Below are 24210 nucleotides of genomic sequence, written 5' to 3' on the forward strand. Positions count from 1 at the left end.
GGGGAGGGGCTGAGGAGGAGGAGGATTGGGGTGGGGGAGGGGCACTGAGACATTTCAGGGGTGGGGGAGGGGCCTGAGGTGGGAATTTGGGGCGGGGGAGGGGCTGAGGAATGGATTTCAGGAGTGGGGGAGGGGCGTGGAGTGGGGGAGGGGCAATTGGACAGTTCAGGGGTGGGGGCGGGGCCAAGAGCCGCTCTGGCCCCGCCCCCTTCATTCCCCTCCCCCTCCCCCCCCCCAGGTGCCCCCGGAGCCGCTCGTGACCCCCAGGGGGAGCTGGTCTGAGGGGGCGGGGCCTCGGTGGGGCCACACCCACAAATAGACCACGCCTACAAATAAACCATTCCCAGTTCAAACCAGTGCAGTGCGGTCATTCCCAATTTAAACCGGTTCCTTCCCAGTTCAAACCAGTCCATCCCAGTTACTCCCAGTCCATCCCAGTTACTCCCAGTTCCATCCCAGTTCATCCCAGTCCCTCCCAGTTCAGCCCAGTTCATCCCAGTTTCCCTTCCAGGGCCTCCCAGTTCCTCCCAGTATCCCAAAGTGCCCTTTCCAGTTTAGCCCAATTCAGCCCAGTTCAGCCCAATGCCCTTCCCAGTTCCCTCCCAGTTCCGCCCAGTTCATCCCAGTTCATCCCAGTGCCTCAAAGCGCCCTTCCCAGTTCAGCCCAGTGCTCCCAGTTTCTCCCCAGTGCCTCCCAGTTCATCCCAGTTCCCTCCCAGTTCATCCCAGTACCCTCTCAGTGCCTCCCAATTCATCCCAGTATGATCCCAGTGCCTCGCAGTCCTTCCCAGTTCATCCCAGTCCCTCCCAGTTCATCCCAGTCCCTCCCAGTTCATCCCAGTCCATCCCAGTCCATCCCAGTTGGGTTTATCTCAATCCCAGTCCCTCCCAGTCCCCTCCCAGTCCATCCCAGTTCCTCCCAGTTCCCTCCCAGTCCCTCCCAGTTTATCCCAGTTGGGTTTATCTCAATCCCAGTCCCTCCCAGTTCCTCCCAGTCACACTCCAACACTCCAGTACAGCTCTAACATCAACTTTATTGCCATCCCAGTCCCTCCCAGTTTATCCCAGTTGGGTTTATCTCCATCCCAGTCCCTCCCAGTCTGGGTTATCTCCATCCCAGTCCCTCCCAGTTTGTCCCAGTCTGTCCCAGTCTGGGCTATCTCAGCCCCAGTTTCTTCTTCTCGCGCTGTTTGCGCCTCACCACCTCCAGGTTCCGGTCCTTCCATTGGCTCTTGCGCAGCTTGATGGGCCGGCTGCCCACGTACTTCCCTGGGGGGGCAAACTGGGGTTACTGGGACAAACTGGGAGGGACTGGGAGCGAGGGAAACCCAACTGGGAGGGACTGGGAGCGAGGTAAACCCAACTGGGAGGGACTGGGAGGGACTGGGAATGAGAGAAACCCAACTGGGAGGGACTGGGATGGAGATAAACCCAACTGGGAGGGACTGGGATATACTGGGAGGGACTGGGACAAACTGGGAGGGACTGGGAGCGAGGGAAACCCAACTGGGAGGGACAGGGAATGAGATAAACCACACTGGGAGGGACTGGGACAAACTGGGAGGGACTGGGAATGAGATAAACCACACTGGGAGGGACTGGGAATGAGATAAACCACACTGGGAGGGACTGGGATATACTGGGATATACTGGGATATACTGGGATGGACTGGGAGGGGACTGGGAGGGACTGGGAGCGAGGGAAACCCAACTGGGAGGGACTGGGATATACTGGGATATACTGGGTTATACTGGGAGGGACTGGGAGCGAGAGAAACCCAACTGGGAGGAACTGGGATATACTGGGAGGGACTGGGAATGAGATAAACCCAACTGGGAGGGACTGGGATATACTGGGATATACTGGGTTATACTGGGAGGGACTGGGAATGAGATAAACCCAACTGGGAGGGACTGGGAACGAGATAAACCCAACTGGGAGGGACTGGGTTATACTGGGAGGGACTGGGAATGAGATAAACCCAACTGGGAGGGACTGGGATATACTGGGAGGGACTGGGAATGAGATAAACCCAACTGGGAGGGACTGGGAATGAGATAAACCCAACTGGGACAAACTGGGAGGGACTGGGAACGAGATAAACCCAACTGGGAGGGACTGGGTTATACTGGGAGGGACTGGGAACGAGGTAAACCCAACTGGGAGAGACTGGGAATGAGATAAACCCAACTGGGAGGGACTGGGATATACTGGGATATACTGGGTTATACTGGGAGGGACTGGGAATGAGATAAACCCAACTGAGAGGAACTGGGATATACTGGGAGGGACTGGGAACGAGATAAACCCAACTGAGAGGGACTGGGATATACTGGGATATACTGGGTTATACTGGGAGGGACTGGGTTATACTGGGAGGGACTGGGAATGGGATAAACCCAACTGGGAGGGACTGGGACAAACTGGGAGGGACTGGGAGCGAGATAAACCCAACTGGGAGGGACTGGGTTATACTGGGAGGGACTGGGAACAAGGTAAACCCAACTGGGAGGGACTGGGAATGGACTGGGATATACTGGGAGGGGACTGGGAGAGACTGGAAAGGGATTGTCTTATACTGGTTTATACTGGGAGGGACTGGGAGGGGACTGGGGGTTACTGGTTTATACTGGTTTGTGGTTTCTCGTTACTGGTTTAAAGTTAGGGGTTACTGGGACAAACTGGGAGGGGATTGGGGAGACTGGGAGGGACTGGGAACAAGGTAAACCCAACTGGGAGGGACTGGGAGGTTGGGGGTCCCCAATGTCCCAATGTCCCCTGGGTGCCCTCAATGTCCCCAATGTCCCCAACCCCCCCAATCCCCCCAATGTCCCCAATGTCCCAATATCCCAATGTCCCCAATGTCCCCAATGTCTCCAATCTACCCAATGTCCCCCAGTGTCCCCAATGTCCCCAACGTCTCCAATGTCCCCACTGTCCACAATCCCCCCAATGTCCCCAGTGTCCCCAATGTCCCCACTGTCCCCAATATCCCAATGCCCCCAGTGTCCCCAGTGTCCCCAATGTCCCCAATCCCCCCAATGAGTCCCCAATATCTCAATGTCCCCAATATCCCAATGTCCCCAATCCCCCCAATGTCCCCAGTGTCCCCAATGTCCCCAATGTCCCCAATGTCCCCAATCCCCTCATTGTCCCCATGTCCCCAGTGTTCCCAATGTCTCCAATGTCCCCAATGTCCCCCAGTGTCCCCAATGCCCCCAATGTCCCCAATGATGTCACAACATCTCAATGTCCCCAATACCCCCAATGTCCCCAACCCCCCCAATGTCCCCAATACCCCAATGTCCCCAATGTCCCCAAATGTCCCCAATGTCCCCAACTCCCCCAGTGTCCCCAATGTCCCCAACCCCCCCAACCCCCCCAATGTCCCCAACCCCCCCAGTGTCCCCAATGTCCCCAGTGTCCCCAGTGTCCCCAGTGTCCCCAGTGTCCCCAGTGTCACCGTTCATCTCGCGCATGGCCCGGACGCAGTCGTTGGGGTCCTTGAAGGACACGAAGCCGTAGCCCCAATGTCCCCAATGATGTCCCCAATGTCCCCAATATCCCAATGTCCCCAACCTCTGCAATGTCCCCAATGTCTCCATTATCCCAATGTTCCCAATGTCTCCAATGTCCCCAATGTCCTCAATGTCTCCAATATCCCCAATGTCCCCAATGTCTCCAATGATGTCCCCAATATCCCAATGTCCCCAATATCCCAATGTCCCCAATGTCTCCAATCTACCCAATGTCCCCCAATGTCCCCCAACACCCCACATGTCCCCAATGTCCCCACTGTCCCCAATGTCCTCAATCTCCCCAACATCTCCAATGTCCCCAATGTCCCCAACCCCTCCAACCCCCCCAATGTCCCCAATCCCCCCATTGTCCCCAATGTCCCCAGTGTCCCCAACCCCCCAATGTCCCCATTGTCCCCAATGTCCCCAACCCCCCAATGTCCCCAATGTCCCCAACCCCTCCAACATCCCCAATGTCTCCAGTGTCCCCAATCTCCCCAATATCCCAATGTCCCCAATGTCCCCAATGTCCCCAGATGTCCCCAATGTCCCCAACCCCTCCAACCCCTCCAACCCCCCCAATGTCCCCAGTGTCCCCAATGTCCCCAATCCCCTCAATGTCCCCAATGTCCCCAACACCCCAGACGTCCCCAATGTCCCCAATGTCCCCAATGTCCCCAATCCCCTCAATGTCCCCAGTGTCACCGTTCATCTCGCGCATGGCCCGGACGCAGTCGTTGGGGTCCTTGAAGGACACGAAGCCGTAGCCCCAATGTCCCCAATGATGTCCCCAATGTCCCCAATATCCCCATGTCCTCAATCTCCCCAATGTCCCCAATACCTCAATGTCCCCAACCCCCCCAATGTCCCCAGTGTCCCCAATCCCTCCACCCCCCAATGTCCCCAACCCGTCCAACACCCCAATGTCCCCAGATGTCCCCAGTGTCCCCAGTGTCCCCAGTGTCACCGTTCATCTCGCGCATGGCCCGGACGTAGTCGTTGGGGTCCTTGAAGGACACGAAGCCGTAGCCCTTGGTCTTGCCCGAGCGTTTGTCCCGGATCACTTTGGCCTTGAGGAAGGACGGGAAGCGCCCGAAGGCGCGGCCCAGCGTCTCGTCGTTCACCTCGTTCCCGAGATCCCCGCAGAAAATGCGGAAATCGTCTGGAAATCGGGGCCAAAAACGGTGATTTTGGGTCATTTTTGGGGTTACGGGGTCGTTTTAGGGTGATGTGAACAGCTCAGGGTCATGGGGACACCCCAAAGGTCACCTGGTGACCACCAAGCCCCTCCCAGTACAATCCCAGTTTAATCCCAGTATATCCCAGTCCATCCCAGTTCCTCCCAGTATATCCCAGTTCTCTCCCAGTCCCTCCCAGTATAACCCAGTCCATCCCAGTCCATCCCAGTCTCCTCCAATACCCTCCCAGTATAACCCAATCGACTCCCAGTATATCCAAGTTCCCTCCCAGTTTGATCCCAGTTCCCTCCCAGTCCCTCCCAGTATATCCCAATCCCCTCCCAGTCTCTCCCAGTCCCTCCCAGTTTGATCCCAGTTCCCTCCCAGTCCCTCCCAGTATATCCCAATCCCCTCCCAGTCTCTCACAGTCCCTCCCAGTTTGATACCAATCCCTCCCAGTTCCTACCAATCCCCTCCCAGTATATCCCAGTCCCTCCCAGTCCATCCCAGTCCCTCCCAGTTTGATCCCAGTCCCTCCCAGTATATCCCAGTATAACCCAATCCCCTCCCAGTCCCTCCCAGTCCCTCCCAGTCCCTCCCAGTACATCCCCGTATAACCCAATCCCCTCCCAGTCCCTCCCAGTCCATCCCAGTATATCCCAGTCCCATCCCAGTCCATCCCAGTCCCTCCCACTCCATCCCAGTCCCTCCCAGTATATCCCAGTTTATCCCAATCCCCTCCCAGTCCCTCCCAGTCCCTCCCAGTCCATCCCAGTTTGATCCCAGTATATCCCAGTTCAATCCCAGTATATCCCAATCCCCTCCCAGTCCCTCCCAGTCCCTCCCAGTTTGTCCCAGTCCCTCCCAGTCCCACCCCAGTCCATCCCAGTCCCTCCCAGTATATCCCAGTATAATCCAATCCCCTCCCAGTTTATCCCAGTTTATCCCAGTCCCCTCCCAGTCCATCCCAGTATATCCCAGTTCCCTCCCAGTCCATCCCAGTCCCTCCCAGTTTGATCCCACTCCCTCCCAGTATATCCCAGGATAATCCAATCCCCTCCCAGTCTCTCCCAGTCCGTCCCAGTCCCTCCCAGTATATCCCAGTTTAATCCCAGTCCGTCCCAGTCCCTCCCAGTTTGATCCCAGTCCCTCCCAGTCCCTCCCAGTCCATCCCAGTCCCTCCCAGTTTGTCCCAGTCCGTACCAGCGTCCCACTCCAGCAGACTGGGATCCTCCCAGCTGCTCCCGGCCGCCGTGCGGATGCAGCGCTTCAGCCGCTCGCCCCGCCCCTTCCGCTTGTCCTCGGCCGCAGGCTCCGCCCCCACCTGAGGGACAGCTGTCAATCACCCCCGGGGACACGCCCATCCCAACCCAGGACACGCCCACCATGGTCGGGACAAGCCCACACAGATAAAAAGGCTGAAATTTGGAAGCTCCGCCCCTTTTTGAGGATGCTCAATCTATGTTTGTGGACAGCTGTCAATCACCCTGGGGACACGCCCACCCCAACCCAGGACACGCCCACCACAGTCGGGACAAGCCCACACAGATAAAAAGGCTGAAATTTGGAAGCTCCGCCCCTTTTTAAGGACGCTCAATCTATCTCTGAGGACAGCTGTCAATCACCCCTGGGGACACGCCCACCCCACCCAGGACACGCCCACCACGGTCAGGACAAGCCCACACAGATAAAAAGGCTGAAATTTGGAAGCTCCGCCCCTTTTTGAGGACGCTCAATCTATCTTTGTGGACAGCTGTCAATCACCCCTGGGGACACGCCCACCCCACCCAGGACACGCCCACCATGGTCGGAACAAGCCCACACAGATAAAAAGGCTGAAATTTGGAAGCTCCGCCCCTTTTTGAGGATGCTCAATCTATCTTTGTGGACAGCTGTCAATCACCCCCCGGGGACACGCCCACCCCAACCCAGGACACGCCCTCACAGTCGGGACAAGCCCACACAGATAAAAAGGCTGAAATTTGGAAGCCCCGCCCCTTTTTGAGGATGCTCAATCTATTTTTGTGGACAGCTGTCAATCACCCCCGGGGACACGCCCACCCCAACCCAGGACACGCCCACCATGATCGGAACAAGCCCACCAAGAAGAAAAGGCTGAAATGTAGAAGCTCCGCCCCTTTTTGAGGATGCTCAATCTTTGTGGACAGCTGTCAATCACCCTGGGGACACGCCCACCCCAACCCAGGACACGCCCACCATGGTCGGGACAAGCCCACTCAGAAGAAAAGGCTGAAATTTGGAAGCTCCGCCCCTTTTTGAGGACGCTCAATCTATCTTTGTGGACAGCTGTCAATCACCCCCCTGGGACACGCCCACCCCAACCCAGGACACGCCCACCATGGTCGGGACAAGCCCACTCAGAAGGCTGAAATTTGGAAGCTCCGCCCCTTTTTGAGGATGCTCAATCTATCATTGTGGACAACTGTCAATCACCCGGGGACACGCCCACCCCACCCAGGACACGCCTACCATGGTCGGAAGAAGCCCACACAGATAAAAAGGCTGAAATTTGGAAGCTCCGCCCCTTTTTGAGGTCACTCAATCGATTTTTGTGGACAGCTGTCAATCACCCCGGGGACACGCCCACCCCACCCTGGACACGCCCACCATGGTCAGGACAAGCCCACTCAGAAGAAAAGGCTGAAATTTGGAAGCTCCGCCCCTTTTTGAGGACGCTCAATCTATATTTGTGGGCAGCTGTCAATCAACAGGACATGCCCACTACACTGTGGACACGCCCACTCGACTTTAGCCACACCCACCCACCTATAAAACTCCTAAATTTGGGGCTCCGCCCACTTCTGGAAAACCCAGCCCCATGCTGACTGACACCTGTCAATCACCTGGGACATGCATCCAGAGGCTCCGCCCCTTCCCCACAGCCACACCCACTTTCTGAGGGACAGCTGTCAATCACTGGGGCACATATAAGGACCCGCCCATCTTTTTGGCCACGCCCACTTCCCCTCTTTTGCCACACCCACTCATCCCCTGAGGCCACGCCCCCTTACCTACAGCCCAGCACCCTTAGAATCTGTCAATCATTTATTTAGGCCACACCCCCTTCCCTTTAGTCCCACCCACTCCAAGTGCTTAAGCCCCGCCCCCTTACGCCCCCCATTTCTCAAGCTCCACCCCCTCATGTTTAGCTCCACCCAGGCCCCGCCCACCTCAGGCACAGGGAAGGGCGGGTCCTGTGGGCGTGGCCTGCGCAGGGGGCGTGGCACTGGCGCGATGTGGGCGGGGCCAGGGCGCGGCTCCGGAGGAGGCGTGGCCATGGCGGGGGGCGGAGCCGGCAGGCTGGGACCAATCCGAGGCTCCTCGGGAGGCGGGGCCCGAGGGGGCGGGGTCTCCTCCTGTGGGGGTGGGATCAGAAGGGTTAAAGGGGGCGGGGCTTCATGTGGAAGAGGCGGAGCTAAAATGGGCGGGGCTAAGTGGGGTAGGGTTAAAGGGGGAGGGTCTAAAATATAATCAATGGAAGGGGCGGGGCAAAGCAGAATTAAGCAAAGGGGAGGAGCTAAATAGGGTGGGGTTGAAATGGGAGGGACTAAATGAATTAAAGGGGAGGGGCTAAAAAGGGAGATGTTTAAGAGGAGCCAAAAGAGAAGTAATTAAAGGAGGCGGGGCTAAATGGGGTGTGGCTAAAAGGGGAGGAGCTAAAAAGAAACAAATAAAAAGGAGAGACTAAAAGGGGAGGAGCCAGAGAAGGAATTAAAGGGGGAGGGGCTGGGTACAGGGTGGGCGGGGCCGGGTACAGGGTGGGCGGGGCCGGGTACACGGTGGGCGGGGCCAGGTACACGGTGGGCGGGGCCGGGTACAGGGTGGGCGGCGCCAGTTTGGGGGCACTGCTGTCACTCACTGGGATGCAGGGAGGCGGGGCCGGGTACAGGGTGGGCGGGGCCGGGTACAAGGTGGGCGGGGCCAGTTTGGGGACACTGCTGTCACTCACTGGGGTGCAGGGAGGCGGGGCTGGGTAGAGGGTGGGCAGGGCCTAATACAGGGTGGGCGGGGCCAGTTTGGGGACACTGCTGTCACTCACCGGGCGCGGCGGGGCGGGCCGGGTACATGGTGGGCGGGGCCAGTTTGGGGACACTGCTGTCACTCACTGAGGCGCAGGGAGGCGGGGCCGGGTACAAGGTGGGCGGAGCCGGGTACAGGGTGGGCGGGGCCAGTTTGGGGACACTGCTGTCACTCACTGGGGCGGGGCTGGGTACAGGGTGGGCGGGGCCTAATACAGGGTGGGCGGGGCCAGTTTGGGGACACTGCTGTCACTCACCGGGGCGCGGCGGGGCGGGGCCGGGTACAGGGTGGGCGGGGCCAGGTACCCGGTGGGCGGGGCCAGTTTGGGGGCACTGCTGTCACTCACCGGGGCGGGACTGGGTAGAGGGTGGGCGGGGCCGGGTACACGGTGGGCGGGGCCGGGTACAGGGTGGGCGGGGTCAGTTTGGGGACACTGCTGTCACTCACTGGGGCGCAGGGAGGCGGGGCCGGGTACACGGTGGGCGGGGCCGGGTACAGGGTGGGCGGAGCCGGGTACAGGGTGTGCGGGGCCAGTTTGGGAGCACTGCTGTCACTCACGGGGGCACGGCGGGGCGGGGCCGGGAACCCAGTGGGCGGGGCCGGGTACAGGGTGGGCGGGGCCAGTTTGGGGACAGAGCTGTCACTCACCGGGGCGCGGCGGGGCGGGGCCGGGTACAGGGTGGGCGGGGCCAGTTTGGGGACACTGCTGTCACTCACCGGGGCGCGGCGGGGCGGGGCCGGGTACACGGTGGGCGCGGCCTGGATGACGGGCGGGGTCGGTTTGGGGGGGCCCGGGGGGGGGCCCGGGGGGGGCACTCGGGGTCCCCCCGCGGCCACCGGGGGCAGGGGGGGCACCGGAGCCCCTCCCCCGCCGGCCTGAGGGAAAAAACGGGGTGAGAAACGGGGGAAACGGCAAAAAAACACCAAAAAAACCCAAATCCAGCCCAAATCCCACCAGTCCCTCCCCAGTCCTTCCCAATCCCCGCCAATCCCCTCCCAGTATAAACCAGTAACCCCAAACACACTACCAGTACCCCCAAACCCCTCCCAGTCCCTCTCAGTATCCTCCTGTACACCCCAGTATATCCCAATATACCCCAATCCCCTCCCAGTCCATCCCAGTCCATCCCAGTATACCCCAGTCCCTCCCAGTATATCCCAGTACCCCCCAATTCCCTCCCAGTCCCTCCCAGTATATCCCAGTATTCCCCAGTCCATCCCAGTCCCTCCCAATCCCCTCCCAGTCCCTCCCAGTTCTATCCCAGTCCCTCCCAGTATATCCCAGTTCCCTCCCAGTCCCTCCCAGTATCCCCCAATCCCCTCCCAGTCCCCCCAGTCCCTCCCAGTCCCTCCCAATCCCCTCCCAGTCCCTCCCAGTCCCTCCCAGTCCCTCCCAGTATATCCCAATCCCCTCCCAATACCCCGCAATCCCCTCCCAGTTTATCCCAGTTCCCTCCCAGTCCCTCCCATTTCCCTCCCAGTCCCTCCCAGTCTATCCCAGTTCCCTCCCAGTATCCCCCACTTCCCTCCCAGTCCCTCCCAGTCCCTCCCAGTCCATCCCAGTATATCCCAGTCTAACCCAGTTCCCTCCCAGTCCCTCCCAATACCCGCCAGTTCCCTCCCAGTCCATCCCAATCCCCTCCCAGTATACCCCAGTCCCTCCCAGTCCCCCCCAATCCCCTCCCAGTCCCTCCCAGTATATCCCAGTATATCCCAGTACCCCCCAGTCCCTCACTCACCGCTCCGGGCGCTCTCAGGGCCCCTCCCCCGCCCAAGGGCGCCCCCAGGGGGGGGGTGGGGGGCGGTCTCTGCAGTGGGGGAGGGGCGAGCAGCAGGGGGGGGGCGGGGGGGGCCCCCAGGGGAGGCCCCACCCCCACCATGGCCCCGGGGGGGGGGCGCAGGGCCAGGGGACCCCGGGGACCCGCTGGGGACACAAAATGGGGGGGGACAGGGGGGTCAGCGTGGGGACAGCGGGGTCCCCAAAATGTTCGCGAATGTACCCAAAAAATGTACCCAAAAATGTCCCCAAAAATGTACCCAAAAATGTCCCTAAAACACCCAAAAATGTCCCTAAAACACCCAAAAAATGTACCAAAAAATGTACCCAAACCACCCAAAAATGTCCCCCCAAAAATGTCCCCAAACCACCCAAAAATGTCCCCAAATCCCCCAAAAAATGTTCTCAAAAATGTTCCCAAACCACCCAAAAATGTCCCTAAAACACCCAAAAAATGTCCCCAAACCACCCAAAAATGTCCCTAAAACACCCAAAAACGTCCCCCCAAAAATGTCCCCAAACCACCCAAAAATGTCCCCCCCAAAAATGTCCCAGAACCACCCAAAAATGTCCCCAATGTCCCCCCAAATGTCCCCAATGTCCCCCCAAATGTCCTCAATGTCCCCAATGTCCCCAACCCCCCCAGTGTCCCCAATGTCCCCACTGTCCCCAATATCCCCAAATGTCCCCAAATGTCCCCAACCCCCTCAATGTCCCCAATGTCCCCCCAGTGCCCCCAGTGTCCCCGTACCTGGTCTCTGCAGCACGTGTGGCACGAATGCCGGGCGCAGGATCGGCGGCCGCTGCGGTGACACTGCTGGGGACAGCAGGGGACAACGGGGACATTGGGGACATTGGGGACACTGGGGACAGTGGGGACATTGGGGACAGCAGGGACAGCAGGGGACATTGGGGACAGTGGGGACATTGGGAATTGGGGACATTGGGGACAGTGGGGACACTGGGGACATTGGGGACAGTGGGGACATTGGGGACAGCCAAGGACATTGGGGACATTGGGGACACTGAGGGACACTGAAGGGACATTGGGGGACATTGGGGACAGGCAGGGGACACATTGAAGGGACATTGGGGACACTGAGGGGACACTGAGGGACATTGGGGACATTGGGGACACTGAGGGGACACTGAGGGACATTGGGGACACTGAGGGGACATTGGGGACACTGAGGGGACATTGGGGACATTGGGGACACTGAGGGGACATTGAAGGGACACCTGGGGACAGGGGGGACAGCCAGGGGACAACGGGGACAACGGGGACATTGGGGACAGCAGGGGACACTGGGGACACTGGGGACATTGGGGACACTGAGGGGACACTCGAGACACTGGGGACACTGAGGGGACACTGAGGGGACATTGAGGATATTGGGGACATTGAGGGGACATTTGGGACACTGAGGGGACATTGGGGACATTGGGGACACTGAGGGACATTTGGGACACTGAGGACACTGAGGGGACACTGAGGGGACACTGAGGGGACATTGGGGACACTGAGGGGACACTGAGGGGACATTGGGGACACTGGGGACACTGAGGACAGCCAGGGGACACTGAGGGGACATTGGGGACACTGAAGGGACACTGGGGACACTGAGGGGACATTGGGGACACTGAGGGGACACTGGGGGACATTGGGGACAGGCAGGGGACACATTGAAGGGACACTGGAGACACTGAGGGGACACTGAGGGGACACTGGGGACACTGGGGACAGTGAGGGGACATTGGGGACACTGAGGGACACTGAGGGGACACTGAGGGACATTGGGGACACTGAGGGGACATTGGGGACAGCCAGGGGACATTGGGGACACTGAGGGGACATTGGGGACATTGAGGGGACATTGGGGACACTGAGGGGACACTGAGGGGACATTGGGGACACTGAGGGACACTGAGGGGACATTGGGGACCCCGCTGTCACTGACCTGGCCCCACGAATGGCACCGGCGGTGTCCCCAAGGGGGGGACGGTGGCGGCGGCGGCGGCGCGAGCCTCGAGGGACTGCTGGACCTGGGGACACAGAGGGGACATTGGGGACACTGGGGGGACACTGGGGACACTGGGGACATTGGGGACATTGGGGACACTGGGGGGACATTTGGGGGTTTGGGCCAATGGGGACATTGAGGGGACACTGGGGACATTTTGGGGCCATTTTGTGACATTGGTGACACTCAGGTGACACCAAGGTGACCCTGGGGTGACATTTGGGGACATTTTGGGGCCATTTTGGGCCATTTGGGGTCATTTTGGGGACATTTTGGGGCCATTTTGTGACATTGGTGACACTCAGGTGACACCAAGGTGACCCTGGGGTGACATTTGGGGACATTTTGGGGACATTTTGGTGACATTTTGGGGACACACCTGCTGGTAGGTGTTGGTGGCGATGATCGGACGCAGGACGGGGGGCGGGGCCAAAGGGTCCCCGGGGGCGGGGCCTGGAGCGCCCAGCACCTCCTGCTCGAACCTAAAACCAGTACAGACCAGTAAGGACCAGTATGGACCAACATAGACCAGTATAAACCAGTATGGACCACTAAGAGCTAGCGTAAACCAATATAAACCAGCACAAACCAGTATAAACCAGTATAAACCAGTACAGACCAGTACAAACCAATATGAACGCATACAGACCCTCCAGTACCCCCCAGTAACCCCGCCCCCGTTACCAGAGCAACGCCAGGCCCCACCCCTTAACCCCTCAAACCACGCCCCTGTTGCCACAGCAACGCCAGGCCCCGCCCCTCCATCCCTTAAACCACGCCCCTGTTGTCACAGCAACGCCAGGCCCCGCCCCTCCATCCCTTAAACCACGCCCCCGTTACCACAGCAACCTTCAGACCCCGCCCCCGTTGCCATGGCAGCACGCAGGCCGCTCCCCTCCATTAGGCCCGGCCCCCGTTGCCAAGGTACCCGCTAAGCCCCGCCCCCTCCCGGCCGCCATGACACCCCCGCCGCTCCCTTTCCCTCACAGCGCCATCTCCGCCTCCATCTCCTTCAGCCGCTCCTCGCCGCTCTTCACCGCGGCCCCGCCGCCTCCCGCCACCGCTCCGGGCCCCGCCGCCACCACCGCGGCACCGGGCCCGCCTCCCGCCGCCATTCCCGGCCCCGCCGCTCCGGGAGCCGCCGACGCCGCCATGGCTGGAACCGCCACGGCCACTTCCGCCCGCCTGAAGGGCACTTCCGGCGCGGCGCGGTGACGTCACTCAGCGCGACAGCACTTCCCCGTTTTTAATAAACAAAGGCGGAATTGGGGCGAAATCAGCGAAAAACGGACAAAAATGGCTGCGGAAGGGGCAAAAAAGCGCTTTAATGGCGGCAATAGAGGGCGGAGGCCGCGGGGGAGGCGGCGCTCAGCGCTTGAGCTCGCTGTAGATGTCCCCGCGCGCGCCCTGCAGCTCCTGGTAGTGCGACTCCGGCTCCAGTGGGCGGGGCTTGGGCGGGGCTGTGGGAAAAGGGGGCGGGGTCAGGCAGGGCGAGGACACGCCTACTTTGAGCCGAGCCACGCCCAGAGAGGGGTTGTGGTGGGCGATTATTGGTTTGGCCACGCCCCTTTGGGGGGTTTGGCTCCGCCCATTATAGTCATGCCCCTGATTCACCCCAGTAACTCCCAGTAACTCCCAGTTACCCAAAAATGGCTCCTACCCCTTGGCCCCGCCCACAAAACAGTCCCTCTTTTGGCCACGCCCACAAACGCTCGTATGCTCTAGGCCACGCCCACAACGAGCCCCTCCATTTTTAGCCACGCCCACAAAACACCCGTTGATTAGGCCACGCCCATTATTAACTCCTTCCTTTTAGCCATGCCCACAAACCACCAAATTCTGTTAAGCCACGCCCACAACGGGGTCTCTTCCTCTTGGCCCCGCCCACAAATCTGTCCCTCCTTTTGGCCCCGCCAACCTCTGCAGCTCCTATTGTTTAAGCCACACCCACAAACCGCCCCTCCCTCTTTAGCCACGCCCACACTCAGCCCCTTTCTATTAAGCCACGCCCACAATGAGTCTCTTTTCAGTTGACCACGCCCACAAATGTCCTCTCCCCATTGGCCCTGCCCACAGATGACCCCTCCCTCTTTAGCCACGCCCACAAACCACCCATCCTTATTAAGCTACGCCCAAAATTAGTCTCTTCCCACTTGGCCCCGCCCACCTCTGTGGCTCCGCCATGCCAGCCAATAGGCTCCGCCCGCAATCAAGAGCGTCAGGATGACGTCACCAACAACGAGCGCCGTGATTGGTCCAGGCCCTGGGAGGCACCCGGAACATTCTGGAAAAGGGAGGGGACACCTTGTGACCCCGCCGTGACCTTTGACCCCTCCCATGACCCCGGGGTGGGGGCGGGGCCTTACCTGACTGCGCCGCGGCCAATCCTGGGGCTGGGAATTAACAAAGGGGGCGTGGCCTGTGAGCCACTCCCACTTTGGCCACGCCCACAGATTTGTAGTGGGGGAGGGGCAGAAACAGGTGGGGGAGGGGCTGAAGGGAGGAGGAGGGGCAAAATGGGTGGGGGAGGGGCAGAAATGAATGGGGGAGGGGTCTAAGGGTGGGGGAGGGGCTAAAAGTGGGGGAGGGGAAAATGGGAGGGGCTAAAAAGTGGGGGAGGGGCTAAATGGGTCAGGAAGGGGCAGAAATGAATGGGGGAGGGGCTAAAGGGGTGGGGGAGGGGCACAGTGGGCACTTCAAGGTGGGGGAGGGGTCTTCAAAGGGTGGGGGAGGGGCACAGGGGGTCCCCAAGGGGTGGGGGAGGGGCTCAGGGGGTGGGGGAGGGGCTTGGGGGGGTCCCCATTGTGTGGGGGAGGGGCGGATCCCCCCCCATTTCGCCGCCATTCCCCTCCCCCACCCCGGCCCGGCCACTTCTGCTTTTGGGGGAGGGGCAGGGGAGGGGTCCCTCAGGGTGGGGGAGGGGCGGGGGGGTGACACAGGGTGGGGGAGGGGCTCTCGGGGTGGGGGAGGGGCCTCACCGAGCAGCAGCAGCAGGACCAGGCCGAGGGTCCCTGGGGGGGCCATGGCGGCGGTGGGGGATTAAAAAAAGGGGCCGGGCCATGGGTGGCAAATCAAGCCACGCCCCCTTTCTGCCCTCAGAGTCTGATTGGGTTGCACCATGACCCCGCCCAAAATTCGTGGCATGTTCCCCCCCAAAACTTCCCCTTTTTGGGGTCCCTGCTGTGGTCACGCCCCTTCCTAGCAAGCTCCGCCCACTCTGCACAGCAAGTTCTGTCTGTATTAAGCCCCGCCCCGCCTTTAAACCCCGCCCCCTTTTAAAAGGAGCGCTGGCCCTTTAAGGCTGCTTTGGCAGAGCCTCAAGACTCCTTAAGTCCCGCCCTCCGCACTCTCTGATTGGTTAAACAACCTGAGGCAGTCCTGCGCGCTGATTAGCTTTGATACCCTGACTAAACCCGGAAGTGGCTCTCTGATTGGTCTGATCCAGCGAGGCGGGAGTAGGGCGGGAAAAAACAGGCGCTGATTGGTCCGCGCCGTGCCCGTGTGGGCGTGGCCATAGCTCGCGCAAGGCAGGGCGGGAAAGGAGCGGCCTGAGGGAGCCCCGTGCGGGCGCGACCACTGCGGGTACGGGGTGGGGGAATTGGGGGGTCTGGGGAGATTTGGGGGGGATTTTCAGGATCTTGAGGGGATTTGGGGTGTCCTGAGGGGGTTTGGGGGGTCCTGAGGGGGTTTGGGGGTGAATTGGGGGATCCGGGGAGATTTGGGGGTTCCTGAGGGGTTTGGGGGTATCTGGGAGGGACCCTTTTGGAATTTTAGGGGGGGATTTGGGGATTTTGGGGGGGAATTTGGGGATTTTGGAGGTCTGGAAGTGACTATTGGGAGGTTTTGGGGGGATTTTGTGGGTCTGGGAGGGACCATTTGGGGTTTTGGGGGGGAATTTGGGGGTTCTTGAGAGATTTGGGGTGTCTGGGAGGGACCATTTGTGGTTTAAAGGGGGAATTTGGGGGTTTGGGAGGGACCATTTTTGGGTTTGGGGGGGGATTTGGGGATTCTTGAGGGGTTTGGGGATATCTGGGAGAGACCATTTTGGAATTTTAGGGGGGATTTGGGGATTTTGGGGGGGTCTCAAGGGGATTCTGGGTGTCTGGGAGGGACCATTCGTGTCCTGGGGGGGGGTTCAGGAGGGACCATTTGGGAGTTTGGGGGGATCCTGAGGGGATTTTGGGGTTTTTCTGAGTAGAATTTTGGGCGATTCCTGGTGGGATTTTGGGGTTTCTCTGAGTTGAATTTTGGGCGATTCCTGGGGGGATTTTGGGGTTTCTCTGAGTTGAATTTTGGGCAATTCCTGGTGGGATTTTGGGGTTTTTCTGAGTAGAATTTTGGGCAATTCCTGGTGGGATTTTGGGGTTTTTCTGAGTAGAATTTTGGGGTTTTTCTGAGTAGAATTTTGGGCGATTCCTGGTGGGATTTTGGGGTTTTTCTGAGTAGAATTTTGGGCAATTCCTGGTGGGATTTTGGGGTTTTTCTGAGTAGAATTTTGGGGTTTTTCTGAGTAGAATTTTGGGCGATTCCTGGTGGGATTTTGGGGTTTCTCTGAGTTGAATTTTGGGCGATTCCTGGGGGGATTTTGAGTTTTTCTGAGTGGGATTTTGGGCGATTCCTGGTGGGATTTTGGGGTTTTTCTGAGTAGAATTTTGGGCGATTCCTGGTGGGATTTTGGGATTTTCTGAGTAGAATTTTGGGGGTTTCTGAGTAGAATTTTGGGTGATTCCTGGTGGGATTTTGGGATTTTCTGAGTAGAATTTTGGGGTTTTTCTGAGTAGAATTTTGGGCGATTCCTGGTGGGATTTTGGGGTTTTTCTGAGTGGAATTTTGGGGTTTTCTGAGTAGAATTTTGGGATTTTCTGAGTAGAATTTTGGGCGATTCCTGGTGGGATTTTGGGGTTTTTCTGAGTAGAATTTTGGGGTTTTTCTGAGTAGAATTTTGGGCGATTCCTGGTGGGATTTTGGGATTTTCTGAGTAGAATTTTGGGGGTTTCTGAGTAGAATTTTGGGTGATTCCTGGTGGGATTTTGGGGTTTTTCTGAGTAGAATTTTGGGGTTTTTCTGAGTAGAATTTTGGGGTTTTTCTGAGTAGAATTTTGGGCGATTCCTGGTGGGATTTTGAGTTTTTCTGAGTGGGATTTTGGGGTTTTCTGAGTAGAATTTTGGACGATTCCTGGTGGGATTTTGGGTTTTTCTGAGTGGGATTTTGGGGTTTTTCTGAGTAGAATTTTGGGGTTTTTCTGAGTAGAATTTTGGGTGATTCCTGGTGGGATTTTGTGAATTTTTCTGAGTAGAATTTTGGGGTTTTCTGAGTAGAATTTTGGGGTTTTTCTGAGTAGAATTTTGGGGGTTTCTGAGTAGAATTTTGGGCAATTCCTGGTGGGATTTTGGGGTTTTTCTGAGTGGGATTTTTGGGGTTTTTCTGAGTAGAATTTTGGGGTTTTCTGAGTAGAATTTTGGGATTTTTCTGAGTAGAATTTCGGACGATTCCCGGTGGGATTTTCGCCGTTTCCAGCCGGGATTTCGCTCTCCCCGGGCGGAATTTTTTCGCGATTTCGCCCCGAATTTTTTCGAATTTTGTGATTTTTGATTTTTTTGCCGTTCCAGCCATGCCAAGGCCGCGCTGCTCGCGCTGCCCGCTGCCCTCGGCGCTGCTGCGCTCGCGGTCGCTGCTGCCCTTCTGCCGCCGCTGCTTCCTCGCCGCCTTCGAGGCCGAGGCCCTGCAGGCGCTGCTGCAGCCGGGCCCGGCGCTTCCGCCCCCAAAACTCGGGGGTTTGCCTCAAAATCCCCAAAATCCTGGAGTTTCAGCTGAAAATTCTGGGGTTCTGCCACAAAATCCCCAAAATTCTGGGGTTTCAGCTCAAAATTCCGGGGTTCAATACCAAAAACCCGGGTTTTAGCTCAAAATTCCGGAATTTTAGCTCAAAATTCTGGGGTTCTACCCCAAAATCCCCCAAATTCTGGGATTTCAGCTCAAGATCCCCAAAACCCCGGAATTAACCCCAAGATGCCATTAATCCCCTCCAAAACCCCATAAATGACCCCGAAAACCCCAGAATTACCCCTGAAAATGCAGGAATTTCGCCCCAAAACCCCCCGAATCACCCCCAAAATCCCGGAATTTCACTCCATAACCCCTGAGCCCCCCTCAAACACCTGGAATTAACCCTCAAAACCCCATTAACCCTCCCCAAAACCCCAAAATTACCCCTGAAAATGCGGGAATTTCGCCCCAAAACCCCCCAAATCACCCCCAAAATTTGGAAATTTCACGCCAAAACCCCGGAATTAACCCCCAAAACCCCGGAATTAACCCTCAAAACCCCGGAATTAACCCTCAAAACCCCATTGATCCTTCTCAGAACCCCACAAACCCACCCCAAACTCCCGGAATTAACCCTCAAAACCCCAGAATTACCCCTGAAAATTTGGGAATTTCCCCCCAAAACCCCCTGAACCCCCCTCAAACACCTGGAATTAACCCTCAAAACCCCAGAACCACCTCCGAAAATTTGGGAATTTCACCCCAAAACCCCCTGACCCCCCCTCAAACACCTGGAATTAACCCTCCCCAAAACCCCAAAACTACCCCTGAAAATGTGGGAATTTCACCCCAAAACCCCCCAAATCCCCCCAAAATTTGGGAATTTCACCCCAAAACCCCCCAAATCACCCCCAAAATTTGGGAATTAACCCTCAAAACCCCGGAATTAACCCTCAAAACTCCATTAACCCTCCCCAAAACCCCCCGAATCACCCCCAAAAATCGGAAAATTACCCCGAAAACCCCCCAAACCACCCCCAAAACGTGGGAATTTCACCCCAAAATTTGGGAATTTCGCCCCAAAACCCCCCAAACCCGAGGCCTTTCCTCCCGGCCGGTTCCTCGGTGGCCGTGGCCGCCTCGGGCGGCAAGGACAGCACCGTCCTGGCCCACCTGCATCCCCCCTAAACCCCCCAAATCCTCCCCAAAATCCCCTGAATCACCCCCAAAACCCTGGAATTAACCCTCAAAACCCCGGAATTAACCCTCAAAACGCCATTGATCCTCCCCAAAACCTTGGAATTAACCCTCAAAACCCCGGAACCACCCCTGAAAAATCGCAAAATCACCCGGAAAACCCCCCGAATCACCCCCAAAATTTGGGAATTTCACCCCAAAACCCCATTAATTCCCCCCAAAACCCTGAAATTATCCCCCAAAAATCGCAAAATTGCCCTGAAAACCCCCCAAACCACGCCCAAAATTTGGGAATTTCGCCCCAAAACTTGGGAATTTCGCCCCAAAACGTGGGAATTTCGCCCCAAAACTTGGGAATTTCGCCCCAAACTCCCAGACCTTTCCTCCCGGCCGGTTCCTCGGTGGCCGTGGCCGCCTCGGGCGGCAAGGACAGCACCGTCCTGGCCCACCTGCTGACCCACCTGAACGGGCGGCACCGGCTGGGGCTGCGCCTGGCGCTGCTGGGCGTGGACGAGGGCATCGACGGCTACCGGGACCACGCCCTGCGCGTGCTGCGCCGCGTGGGGGCGGGGCTGCCCCTCCCCCTCCTGCTCGTCTCCCACCGCGAGCTCTTCGGGTGGGGCGTGGACGAGCTGGGCGGGGCCCTGGGGGGGCGGAGCCGCTGCACCGTCTGCGGGGTGTTCCGGAGACACGCCCTGGAGAGGGCGGCCCGCGAGATGGGGGCCGACTGGATCGCTACTGGTGAGCAATGGTTTATACTGGGATGGACTGGGAGGGGGTTGGGAGGAGGTTGGGAGGGACTGGGATATACTGGGATATACTGGGATAGGCTGGGAGGGGTTGGGAGTCACTGGGATATACTGGGATGGACTGGGAGGGGGTTGGGAGTCACTGGGTTATACTGGGTTATACTGGGAGGGCACTGGGATATACTGGGAGGGGGTTGGGAGTCACTGGGTTATACTGGGAGAGCACTGGGATGTACTGGGAGGGCACTGGGATATACTGGGAGAGCACTGGGATGTACTGGGAGGGCACTGGGATATACTGGGAGAGGGTTGGGAGTCACTGGGTTATACTGGGGTATACTGGGAGTCACTGGGATATACTGGGAGGGGGTTGGGAGTCACTAGGTTATACTGGGATAGACTGGGAGGGCACTGGGAGAGCACTGGGATGTACTGGGAGGGCACTGGGATATACTGGGAGAGCACTGGGAGAGCACTGGGATGTACTGGGAGGGGGTAGGGAGTCACTGGGATATACTGGGGTGTACTGGGAGGGCACTGGGATATACTGGGATATAGTGGGAGGGCACTGGGAGAGCACTGGGATGTACTGGGAGGGACTGGGAGGCAGTTTGGAGTCACTGGGAGGTACTGGAAGGAGACTGGAATGGACTGGGTTATACTGGGATGGACTGGGAGGGGCTGGAGAGAGCGGCCATGGAGATTGGAGTTGCTACTGGTGAGCACTGGGTTATACTGGTTTGTACTGGGATATACTGGGAGAGCACTGGGAGGGCTACCGGGACCACGCCCTGCGCGTGCTGCGCCGCGTGGGGGCGGGGCTGCCCCTCCCCCTCCTGCTCGTCTCCCACCGCGAGCTCTTCGGGTGGGGCGTGGACGAGCTGGGCGGGGCCCTGGGGGGGCGGAGCCGCTGCACCGTCTGCGGGGTGTTCCGGAGACACGCCCTGGAGAGGGCGGCCCGCGAGATGGGGGCCGATTGGATCGCTACTGGTGAGCACTGGTTTGTACTGGGATGGACTGGGAGGGGGTTGGGAGTCACTGGGTTATACTGGGATATACTGGGAGGGGGTTGGGAGTCACTGGGATATACTGGGATATACTGGGAGGGGGTTGGGAGGGACTGGGATATACTGGGAGAGCACTGGGATGTACTGGGAGGGCACTGGGTTATACTGGGAGGAACTGGGAGGAGACTGGGACAAGTCTCAGTGGGACTGGGTTATACTGGGATGGACTGGGAGGGGCTGGAGAGAGCAGCCATGGAGATTGGAGCTGCTACTGGTGAGCACTGGGTTATACTGGTTTGTACTGGGATATACTGGGAGAGCACTGGGAGGGCTACCGGGACCACGCCCTGCGCGTGCTGCGCCGCGTGGGGGCGGGGCTGCCCCTCCCCCTCCTGCTCGTCTCCCACCGCGAGCTCTTCGGGTGGGGCGTGGACGAGCTGGGCGGGGCCCTGGGGGGGCGGAGCCGCTGCACCGTCTGCGGGGTGTTCCGGAGACACGCCCTGGAGAGGGCGGCCCGCGAGATGGGGGCCGATTGGATCGCCACTGGTGAGTTACTGGTTTGTACTGGGATATACTGGGATGGCACTGGGATATACTGGGAGGGGGTTGGGAGTCACTGGGATACGCTGGGAGGGGTTTGGGAGAGACTGGGAGGGGGTTTGGAGTCACTGGGAGGGCACTGGGATGGACTGGGAGGGCACTGGGATATACTGGGAGGGCACTGGGATGGACTGGGATATACTGGGAGGGGGTTGGGAGTCACTGGGATATACTGGGAGAGCACTGGGAGAGCACTGGGATGTACTGGGAGGGCACTGGGATATACTGGGAGAGCACTGGGATATACTGGGAGGGCACTGGGATGTACTGGGATGGACTGGGAGGGGCTGGAGAGAGCGGCCATGGAGATGGGAGCCGATTGGATTGCTACTGGTGAGTTACTGGTTTGTACTGGGATGTACTGGGAGGGGGTTGGGAGTCACTGGGTTATACTGGGATATACTGGGATGGACTGGGAGGGGGTTGGGAGTCACTGGGATGGACTGGGAGGGGACTGGGACCAGTTAAAGAGGGACTGGTTTATACTGGGAGGTACTGGGAGGAGACTGGAATGGACTGGGTTATACTGGGAGGGCACTGGGATGGACTGGGAGGGGCTGGAGAGAGCAGCCATGGAGATTGGAGCTGCTACTGGTGAGCACTGGGTTATACTGGTTTGTACTGGGATATACTGGGAGGGCACTGGGATATACTGGGAGGGGGTTGGGAGGGACTGGGAGGGTGTTGGGAGTCACTGGGTTATACTGGGATATACTGGGAGGGGGTTTGGAGTCACTGGGATGGACTGGGAGCGGACTGGGACAGGTTAAAGTGGGACTGGTTTATACTGGGAGGAGACTGGGATGGACTGGGTTATACTGGGATGGATTGGGAGGGGCTGGAGAGAGCGGCCACTGAGATGGGAGCCGCTACTGGTGAGCACTGGGTTATACTGGTTTGTACTGGGATATACTGGGAGGGCACTGGGATATACTGGTTTGTACTGGGAGGGCACTGGGAGGGGGTTTGGAGTCACTGGGATGGACTGGGAGCGGACTGGGACAGGTTAAAGTGGGACTGGTTTATACTGGGAGGAGACTGGGATGGACTGGGTTATACTGGGATGGACTGGGAGGGACTGGAGAGAGCGGCCATGGAGATGGGAGCTGCTACTGGTGAGCACTGGGTTATACTGGTTTGTACTGGGATATACTGGGATGGACTGGGATATACTGGGAGGGGTTGGGAGTCACTGGGTTATACTGGGATGGACTGGGAGCTCACTGGTATGTACTGGGCAGGTCACTGGTGGTCACTGGTGGTCACTGATGGTCACTGGTGGTCACTGGTGGTCATTGATGGTCATTGATGGTCACTGGTGGTCACTGATGGTCACTGGTGGTCACTGGTGGTCATTGATGGTCACTGGTGGTCATTGATGGTCACTGGTGGTCATTGATGACCATTGATGGTCATTGATGGTCACTGGTGGTCACTGATGGTCACTGGTGGTCACTGATGGTCACTCGTGGTCACTGATGGTCATTGATGGTCACTGATGGTCATTGATGGTCACAGGTGGTCACTGATGGTCACTCGTGGTCACTGATGGTCATTGATGGTCACTGATGGTCACTGATGGTCACTGGTGGTCACTGGTGGTCATTGATGGTCACTGGTGGTCATTGATGGTCATTGGTGGTCACTGATGGTCACTGATGGTCATTGATGGTCATTGATGGTCACTGGTGGTCATTGATGGTCACTGATGGTCATTGATGGTCATTGATGGTCACTGGTGGTCATTGATGGTCACTGATGGTCACTGATGGTCATTGATGGTCATTGATGGTCATTGATGGTCACTGATGGTCATTGATGGTCACTGGTGGCAATCAGTGGTCACCAGTGGTCATTGCTGGTCACTTGTGGACACTTGTGGTCCATGGTGGTCACTGATGGTCATTGGTTGTCATTGATGGTCACTGGTGGTCACTGATGGTCACTGATGGTCACTTGTGGTCACTGTTGGTCACTGCTGGTCACTGATGGTGCCTGGTGGTCACTCATGGTCACTCGTGGTCACTGACAGTGCCTGGTGGTCACTCGTGGTCACTGTTGGTCACTGTTGGTCACTCGTGGTCACTCTTCTCCGCAGGTCACAACGCCGATGACGTGGCCGAGACGGTGCTGATGAATTTCCTGCGCGGGGACGTGGCGCGGCTGCGGCGCGCGGCCAACGAGGCCACCATGGCCACCAACCTGACCAATGTCACCAACGAGGCCACCATGGCCACCAACCTGACCATGGCCACCACCAATGTCACCAACGAGGCCACCATGGCCACCAACGAGGCCACCATGGCCACCAATGTCACCAATGAGGCCACCATGGCCACCAACGGTGTCACCAT

The 24210-nt window shown here is 58.4% G+C and overlaps 3 protein-coding genes across 4 annotated transcripts; 1 reads left to right on the forward strand and 2 right to left on the reverse strand.

The window, feature by feature from the left end:
• Positions 1–971: 971 nt before the first annotated feature.
• RBM42 (RNA binding motif protein 42) lies at positions 972–15606 on the reverse strand. 2 transcript variants are annotated; one of them, XM_064701514.1, is made up of 13 exons: positions 15515–15606; positions 14903–14929; positions 14704–14820; positions 13524–13996; positions 12916–13018; positions 12474–12558; positions 11267–11329; positions 10478–10662; positions 9456–9614; positions 7889–8074; positions 5901–6021; positions 4487–4681; positions 972–1269 (listed from the first exon to the last, which is right to left on the reverse strand). In XM_064701514.1, exons 4-13 carry the CDS (start codon positions 13688–13690, stop codon positions 1157–1159), a joined length of 1377 nt encoding a protein of 458 aa, XP_064557584.1. In that variant the 5' UTR covers positions 13691–13996; positions 14704–14820; positions 14903–14929; positions 15515–15606; the 3' UTR covers positions 972–1156. The 2 variants fall into 2 exon arrangements, with proteins under 2 accessions (XP_064557584.1, XP_064557583.1); XM_064701513.1 differs by having other exon boundaries at positions 11267–11332.
• On the reverse strand, positions 13905–15560 carry TYROBP (transmembrane immune signaling adaptor TYROBP). The gene is made up of 4 exons (XM_064701512.1): positions 15515–15560; positions 14903–14929; positions 14704–14799; positions 13905–13996 (listed from the first exon to the last, which is right to left on the reverse strand). Exons 1-4 carry the CDS (start codon positions 15558–15560, stop codon positions 13905–13907), a joined length of 261 nt encoding a protein of 86 aa, XP_064557582.1.
• Positions 15607–19283: 3677 nt separating the features above from the next.
• On the forward strand, positions 19284–24200 carry CTU1 (cytosolic thiouridylase subunit 1; the record flags this gene model as incomplete). Its single annotated transcript, XM_064701511.1, has 2 exons — positions 19284–20241; positions 23955–24200. Coding segments are annotated over 2 exons (1204 nt in total), but the record flags the coding sequence as incomplete, so codon positions are not given.
• Positions 24201–24210: the final 10 nt, after the last annotated feature.

Source organism: Zonotrichia leucophrys, unplaced genomic scaffold (assembly GCF_028769735.1).
Source record: "Zonotrichia leucophrys gambelii isolate GWCS_2022_RI unplaced genomic scaffold, RI_Zleu_2.0 Scaffold_751_24210, whole genome shotgun sequence".
In the NCBI taxonomy this organism is placed as follows: Eukaryota; Metazoa; Chordata; class Aves; order Passeriformes; family Passerellidae; genus Zonotrichia; species Zonotrichia leucophrys.